The 8,682-nt window shown below is 42.5% G+C and overlaps 1 protein-coding gene across 1 annotated transcript; it reads right to left on the bottom strand.

Moving 5' to 3' along the window:
* Window positions 1–2,356: 2,356 nt before the first annotated feature.
* On the bottom strand, window positions 2,357–8,499 carry COQ5 (coenzyme Q5 homolog, methyltransferase (S. cerevisiae); the record flags this gene model as incomplete). Its single annotated transcript, XM_010155892.1, has 6 exons — window positions 2,357–2,526; window positions 2,644–2,755; window positions 2,963–3,051; window positions 4,721–4,827; window positions 7,705–7,929; window positions 8,350–8,499. Coding segments are annotated over 6 exons (785 nt in total), but the record flags the coding sequence as incomplete, so codon positions are not given.
* Window positions 8,500–8,682: the final 183 nt, after the last annotated feature.

The raw sequence follows: 8,682 nt of genomic DNA, 5'->3' as shown, positions 1-8,682 counted from the left end.
ACCTTCTACTTAAGCCTTTTCAGCCGCTGTCCCGTTGTCCAGGTGAACGGTGGCAGGTGACTGTCCCTGGTACAAGGACAGGGGCTCTTGGAGCCTATTTGAGAAGTGGGGGGTTGCTGACCTTGTAATAAGAAGTGGGTGTTTTTGTTGGCTATTTTTTCCCCATCACATGTAAGACAAACTGTTCATGCAACGCAGAACAGATGGCTCACGGCTTCCAGTTTGAAAGATTTTCTGACTCCTACTGGGAGCCTGACTGAGCTGCAAGTAGAGAAGGGTCTGGTTGGGCAGAACACACACTCTTGCACGCTCTCACATGAAGTCTCTTCAGCTGTAGGTACTGCAGTATGTAACCCCTGGCCGCACAGCTGTACTCACAGTAGACGTACACACGAGTTTACTGTAAGCCATAGCTGGCCAACGACAACAGTGCGTAGGCCGAACGTGGTCTCGTGACCTAGTATCGAGGATGTGGCAGAGAAGTCTCCGTCAAGAGCCCTTTCGGCATCCTTGCTGAAAATGGCTAATGAAGTCAAAACAATGCCTTAATCTGTAGGGATTTAGAACAATCAGTGAAGTTCTTAAATGTTACGGCTTGAGATCATGGTGTGAATTTTGGGGAAAGTTACTTCCCCAGACATATGTTGTAAACTTATTCCTGCTCAGCTTGGAAGCACTTTTTTTTTTTGGTCTGACTAAGCGGCAGATAAGCTATAAAGTAACAGATGATGCTTGCACTTGAGCATATGCTGCTCCTTAATTGCCTTCTTCCAAAGTGATACTCGCTAACAAGCGACATATCATTGCAAAAAATTCCCTGTTGGACAATATCAGTACAATTCTTGTGAAAATGCTGAATTCCTAGTTCTCTCTCCTGCAGGAGTTTGACAAGAAATACAATCCCACTTGGCACTGCATCGTGGGAAGGAACTTTGGCAGCTACGTGACTCATGAGACCAAGCACTTCATCTACTTCTACCTCGGCCAAGTCGCTATTCTCCTCTTCAAGTCTGGTTAGAACCACGGACTGTTACTGACACCTGCACCTGGTTGCAGGACTGCACACTAACTCCCAACAGCCTCCTACCTTCAGCCTTCCTGAGGAAACAGACCTTGATCTTCAGGTCTTTTGTTGCATTGTTAATGGTCAGGGATTTTGCTGTAGCAGCTGGTATTTTCATTGTGGCTCTAAAAAAAAAAAGCAAAAGTGTCTTCCTTGTATTTATTTTCTTTAAAGAGATGGCTTCTTTGCTAATAAAACTGTTGGAACAAGTTTATCCTTTAAAAGTTTTCTCTACACTTCTGCCCTCTTAGTGCTTGCATTACCCTCTTTATTCCACTGTGAATGAAGAACACGCCAATCTCCGTTTCACCCCCCAAATCCACAGCAGCTGACGCCTGAGCTAATCTATGAATATCTCACCAGCCAGTAACTGAGACCAACAGGAGATCTTTCCCTGAGGATAAAAAGGAGACTGTCAATTCTCGAGAAGCATTATTTTCAGCACACACAACCTCCAGTGCAGATTCTGGAGTTTAGATACCTTGTGTTGCTGTTCTGATTTCAAGTGAAATCAGAAGAGAGACCTTTTTGTACTAGTTTATCACACTGCTGTCGCTGTAGAATGTAAAGTTGTACCTCCTCTAGACATTTCTGGTTTTACTCCCTGTCCCTGTATTCTGCTACAGAAGTGTTTGTTCTTCAACAGTTTAGTTTAAAGAACAGAAGGTAGTGCACCGTATTTCTGCACAGAGATTAGGCATCTAGCACTGACAAAGAAAAAGACTTCATACAGAGGTGAAAACATGTCATCTCATCCGAAAATATAGTAACATGGTCACGCTCCTTCAGAAAAAAAATCCATTCTTTGAGAACTACTCCTTTCTGAAAGGTTAAAATACTGACTTATGTGAGAAGAAGTTGGTCAGAGCTGTTTTATTTGACAAGTCTTCCATTTGCCTTTGAAAAAAGTAATCACGAGAAAAATCCCTTAGACCTCACATGATAAAGATAATGACAATTTAATAAATATCTAATAAATCCAAGTTACCTCTCACTCGTATGATATCCTCCTCGAAGCTTAGTAAAAAAATGGGGGGCATCTTATTCAATCAAGTCAGTCTATTCCTGTATCCACACCGCTAGTAACTGAAGCTGCTTCATTAGTTAGCATTGCTCAGTTTTAGCCACATCCTTTATGCTGCACTTGAAGGAAATGCAAGCGGAAGAACCACCACAGGAGTCACTTCATCTGCAGGTTTCTTGAGGGGGAAAAGCCGATGTTCTTCTAAGTCTGACTGCTGAACAAGTATCTGTTGCACGAGTTCTTAAAACTCCTCTTCAGTCTTGATAACCTTAAAATTCCACAGCATTCATATTCCTCAAGGAAAATTACACTTCCCGTGTCTTGCTACATAGTAGACTCACAGTTTGAAACCTGAGTGAATGGCAACAATGCCTGAGTTCAAATTCTGATAATCCACTTTAAAAAACCCTGCATCTTCTATCATTGCCTTCAACTCCTCCTGAAAAATAATAGTTCCATAATTATAACACCCTGCAGGCCTATAAGCCAGCTGCCTGCAAGACTGTGCTGGGACTGTGTTTCGAGTGTTAGTGAGTTCAGAAAAGTACTGTCTTACCTGGGGAGGGAAACGTCGGATACTCTCCACGAGATACTGGTAAGACTTCCAGTCACCAGCGATAACCTCCCCTAGAACAGGAATAACCTGGAAACTGTATAGATCATAGAGCCTGCACAAACAGACAGCAAATACAGATTAGTACAAACAAGTTTAAAAACAACCCTCTCCAACACAGGTTGATCTCTGTACCACTACGCTACAGACCCTGTACCTGATTTTAAAAGTGCACAGTGAGGTGGCCTCAAAGTGTCTCTGTGTTACTCCGCATACAACTAAGGGAGCGTTGTGACAAGGCACAGTGCCACCGTGTTCCTACCTGGAAAGGAGAGGGTTACTGACGTGACTGAATTCAAGGCAGAGAAATCTTCCTCCTGGTTTCAGCACACGATAAGCCTCCTGAAGTGCCTGAGACAAAGCAGATGCCACAAGTTAGTTTCTGTAGAACAGCACCTGGCTATTACCATACCATGTGATGGCAACTCAGTGATGAACTGAGGGGAGAAAAGAAAATCCTGACTGGCAATCTCCAATTTTTACTTGTGGAGAAGCACCCCAAGACAAGTACAAAAAACCCCAACCCCAAACAAACAACAAAACCAAACACCAAAGCTCTTGCTGTTACATAAATAGATTTACAGCAGGCTCTGTGTCTAAACAATGATGTCAGGTTTGCATTTTTTCTTCTTTTCCTCTACTCTTAGTTGATGAATGTTTGCTAGCAGAGCTCTTGTAATTACAGACCAAACCCAAAAGGGAGGTGACTCAGCTACAAGAAGCTAAAAATTAAGAGGGCATGATAGATTTATTTATTTTTTTAATCAGAAGAAAATATTTTACTCGACTATGAGGCACACCCAAACAATCAAAGAAGAAACAACACTGGCTTTTGGATGAACAGTGTGTGAGAACAGGGAAGAAGGAAAGCAAAGAAGAAAGTCTTTGGCTGCTTTGAAAATTCTATTCTATATCCAAAATAAAAAAAGTTTGAATCACCAAGACAAAATCCTGTTTACAGCTGTATGCTTTTACATACAAGAGCACAGCAGAGTTGTATTCAAGAATCTCTGCAGGTCGTACATCTGGCTGGCTTCAACTGTCATGTTCCTAAGGGGTAAAATATAAACAGTACACACACGTGATGGGAGCTCTGTGAGAGAACTGGGGGTTTGGATGTGTTTTGTATTGGGTCTCCAGGGTGCTATGCTAGAAGCCTGCTGTATCCATGAAGGCAAAGAGCCCATGCTTCAGAAGGGTGCAGACGAAGCATCATGACAAGCCATCCACATTAAGAGAAGTTCAAAGGCATACAGTTCAAGGTGGATTGGATCCAAACGCTACACCTTCCACAGAAGGAACATTGCCAAGGTGGTAACACACTCCTCCAAAACACAGATAACTAGTCCAGCTAGACAGGTGATCTAACCTATCTCCATCCCCAAATCAGCTAGTCATTCTCAAAGGACAGATATTGTTTAGAACACAAGGTACTACTTATCCTAATTAAAATCATATTCATTCTTCATGGTAAATTCTACTACCAGCCAGTGTGAAGACACAGAGCAGAAGTGGGCTGAACAGGTCAGTTTGGTGACAGTAGTGGCAGCAGCCAACTGCTTCCCACTCTCTGCTCTGCAAGTCCTGCTGGCCAGACAGGGAAACAGAACAGGGCAGGAAGTGTCAGACCCACTGCAGGTGGGATACAGATCTGGTGCTTCAGGAAGATTTAAGACATGTAGACTGCAGTGTTGTGTGTAGATCCTGTAATATCATAGGTTTGAAGGTGGAGAATGACGGTAGCATTCAGCCCTTTTTACCTTAGGAAGAAATTGTGTAGCTTGCCAAGCTGGAAGGATTGGGCGCAACTAGTACAAATCTAACTTTTTATGACAAAGGTGGAGCATTTAATTGCATTCTTCACTCAAGTTTTACACTACATGCCACTTATTTTAAATGTTTCAGGAGTAGACAAGGACGTTCCTTTGTTCAAAGGAGTTCCTCCTTGCTCCCTCTGCTAGAATAAAAACCTCAGGAGAATTGTAAGGAACCCATGTCAGGATACACTGTAGCAACTTACCAAATCAATTCGGGTTACATTTCGGATTCCAAAGGCAATTGTGTAAACATCAAACTTATCATCGTCAAAGGGCAACTCTTCAGCATTCCCAAGCACCCAGGATAAGCCTGTAGTAAAAGCAAGGACACAGAATTGAACTCAAGACTGCTTCAGAAAGACTAGAACCTATCAATTCCAGAAAAAAATCATTATTCATAAAGTGGTATTTAAAACTGATACTTCAATTTCGCATTTTTGTTGGAGGAAAGACACCTCGGTCTGTACTCACAAAACTTTCAAGGCCCTGTACGATAGAGCTGTCTTTCAAGCAAAGCAATTATTCTGCAGATCAGCCAAAACATTCTTCTGCAGATACACGCACGTTGTGCTCACACTATCTCAGTCTGCCAAGACTTCACCCAAATCTTGCATCATAGTGGAAAACAACTGGCTTTCCAGATACTGGCTGCCATTTGTTTGTGGCAAAGTTGCACAAAGAGAATCTCTGCTCAGAGTGTAACTATAAACAATGATTAACGTCTTGCCATGCAACAATGGCCAAACAGCAAAAAGAGTTTTCTAGAAAGCTTCCACAGACTGAGGAACACGGAAAGCCACACTCCCTCCAGCAGCACTATCAGTGTGGGATCCCGTTGCAGCTGTGTTGCTTCCTAAAACCCCAGTGGATCAAGGCCATGTCTATCTGTGGAGAATGGATGTCCAGGTTATTTGTACCAAAAATAAGACTGCTTAATCTAGAATCAATAGTTCTTAAGTCAAAAAACACCAAACAAAAAACCAGGAGGCCCCTGCAGAGATCAGCGGTTTCACAGGGCAATATGCTAGAAAAGTGACATGGAGGAGAGCAAAACACAATCAGAAAACAACAGTTGTTGCCAGGATACAGTTACATTTAATCTGTACAAAATATACATATGTATATTGTAGAGAGTATTGTATGCAAAGCAGCATGCAACATTATTAAAACAGCAACTGTCAGTGTTATTTAAAGCTGGACAGTTTGAAAATTTCAGACACCTAAGAAGTGAGCATCAAGAAAAGGTTTTGAGCAACAGGAAAACTGCCCCTCAGAATACACTGTGGCAAAATCACAGACCAGGAGTTTTCAAGTGGATACATAAAAGGGGCTGTCCTGTCACACAAGAGGAGCTGGGGTACGTGCATTCCAGCCTACCACTCCTGCTGGCAAAAGGCACAATCAGCAATTGTGCAACTCGTGTTCCTTTTGGGCATGCACAGCCCCCACTGTTGGCGGATGCACGCAGGAACTTGGGAAGAAAACTCTGCTCTTTACAGCTTAAAGGAAAAAAAATCTTTTAGACCTCAGGCAATCAACAGATAAGCAGGCTCAGAAATGAGAATACTACAACAGAGAAGAATCACGTGAAAAACAGAAGGTAGGGCATACTAAATGGATGTGCACTGAACAAGGGAGTAAAAAAGAGGAAGAAGTCAGAATTGTGGCACAGTGGGCCATAAGGCAACCCAGGCAACAAGAAGACAGTTGGGCTTCTACAGTTATGATGTACAGAGGAAGAAAATTGAAAAATTGAAAATTGAAAAACTCATTTTGGGAATTTGGTAAGTTGGAAAAATACCTAAAAAGTGCAGCCAATTAAACAAAAGGCTGTATTTATAGCAGCTGGGAGGCAGCATTGAGCTTTATTTCAGGTCCTACGCTACTGTCATAAAGCTTTTATACTTACAATGTTGGTACAATACAGGTGTTCCCAAACTATGATGCATAAAAATAGCTCTGGACAGGCTGGCAAGCTGCTCAGATAAGCACGATGCAAGCAATCTGCCAGAGCTGGAAGAACCAATGCCTCCACAATTACTTCATTTTTCACAGAAAAGGGAGAGGCCGGCAAGCAATGGCCTGGGGTAACCCACCAGCAGGAAGCAAGAGCTGAGAGAACTTGACCCAACATCTTATCTTTCAGACCCTTTGCGCATCCGAGTTGGTCTGTATGTCCTTCAGCCTACACAATTTGCAGGCAGGAAATTCACTTGTACCTGCTCGGAGGACCATTCCTGCAAGGCCGCATCTTCACACACACACACACAAACCCCCCGTCGTAGTGCCAGGAGCTGGCCACAAGCAGTAAATGCTAGATGGTTCCCTGGCTGCAGCTGTGAGGGGAGTCCCAGTATGGTGTGGAGCAGTGTGCAGCAAAAGGATGTGCAGGAGATCTCGTAACACTCAAGCAGAGGCTGTCCAGGGCGTTCCTAATGGTGGTACCCAGGCCCACATGGTTTGGGAAACTCCTGGTATACTTTACACTGCTAAAATATTTGCCAAATATCCATAAATGAAGAGAGGATAAACAACTATCATACAAACGCTGAGCCACAAGAAGGACTTCTTTCTCTGTGTCTTATTTCTTAAAATCAGGCTTTTCAATCAGGATTGGCGTGGTCCCCACCAAATTCTAGATATCAGTGAATTAATCCATTGACCTCCAAACTAATATTTAATAGAATTCAGTTTCTCTGTGTATTCTTAGCATATGCTCTAACTGTGGAAAGTTTCATAGGTTCACAATGCACTTTAGTCCTTTAATTTTTGTATTTGCTGCCTTGATTCTTAAAATACTCATTGTAAGACCTTGAGTGTAATCATTCTAAGGCTGAGCTCTTTTGCATTATCTGCCTTAGTAAAATCAGATTCATTTGCACATATAACCAGCAGGTTTAGAACGTGTGACCAATTTTGAAGAACAGGTGAGTATCAGACCTCATGGACACTTACATATGTGTATTTCTGAAAGTGTTATTCAAGAGGATCATTGTACATCTGAAACAACATTCTACATACACGCTCACTGAGAAAGTGACTCAGCGCTGGCAAATATGCAGGCACAGCTATAGCATACCCATGGCTCTATGAGTGTTGTAATCCTGAAGTGGCGATTACCTGATGGCTATCGCGTCAAATTCCTGCCATCAGGCATGCTACTGAAATGGTACGATGCACGACTTACCTTCGGAGTAGCCAAGATCCTGTGCTTTCTGCTTCCCCACTTTTAACATTTCTTTGTTAATGTCACAGACCACCACTTGGGAATCCCCTAGCGACTTAGATTTGTCTTCCTGGTAACTCTCAGAAATTTCCTGCCATGATAAATTCTGATGGCGCTTGAGCTTCTGCCGGAGCTGGCGTTCTCGTGCGGAGCGAACATAATTAATAAATCGAAAGGCGATGTCACCTGCATTTGTTTTAAAAGACAGACGTGTGTTTTGGAATGTTTCCTGATTCCAGGAAATTGGAACATAAAGCTTTGAACATCAAACTGCGTTAATTTATATGGATGTATATGTATTTATTAAATTAAACACCACCCCCAAGTGTATCTATAGAGAGAGTATATATAAAAATGTAAAGGGAACATATTAAAAGCAAAGAGTCTATGACTTCCTACAAATGGAAAGTTTTCCATAACATATCATAGCAGTACTGTAATATTTTCAGAGCCTTTGTGTTTCAAAACACAAAAAAATCAGCTGTCAACCCTTCTCTGTGAAAATCAAGTAGATGCTTCACTAGTGTTAAAGACGGGGGAACTGAAGGGGAAAAAAAAAAAAAAGCAGGGTGGCATTGTCGTGTGGAACTCACCAAAATTATTTACCTGTTCCTCCAGCAACATCAAGAAGAAGTGTTCCTGGGGAAGGGTTCATTTTACGCACGAGGACATCCTTCCACACCCGGTGAATCCCTAGAGTCATGGAGTCGTTCATTACGTCATACTTCTTGGCCACACTTTCAAAGACCTGGTAAACTGCAGAGAAGGGGGATGAGATACAATCTACTTCAAAATGCTCCTGTAGAAGTAGAATGTGTCCTTCACTGCCTTGTGGCGCTCTGTCGCCACGTGGAACTGGAAAATACCACCTGAAAACTTATAAAAATGATGAATCCTACGGCGCCCGTTGCCTGACTGCTGTCTGTGGGGAAATACAGC

The sequence above is a fragment of the Eurypyga helias genome, unplaced genomic scaffold (genome assembly GCF_000690775.1).
Source record: "Eurypyga helias isolate BGI_N326 unplaced genomic scaffold, ASM69077v1 scaffold34207, whole genome shotgun sequence".
NCBI lineage: Eukaryota > Metazoa > Chordata > Aves > Eurypygiformes > Eurypygidae > Eurypyga > Eurypyga helias.
The sequence above is the reverse complement of the archived record's forward strand: the minus strand, read 5'-3'. Positions and strand labels throughout refer to the sequence as shown.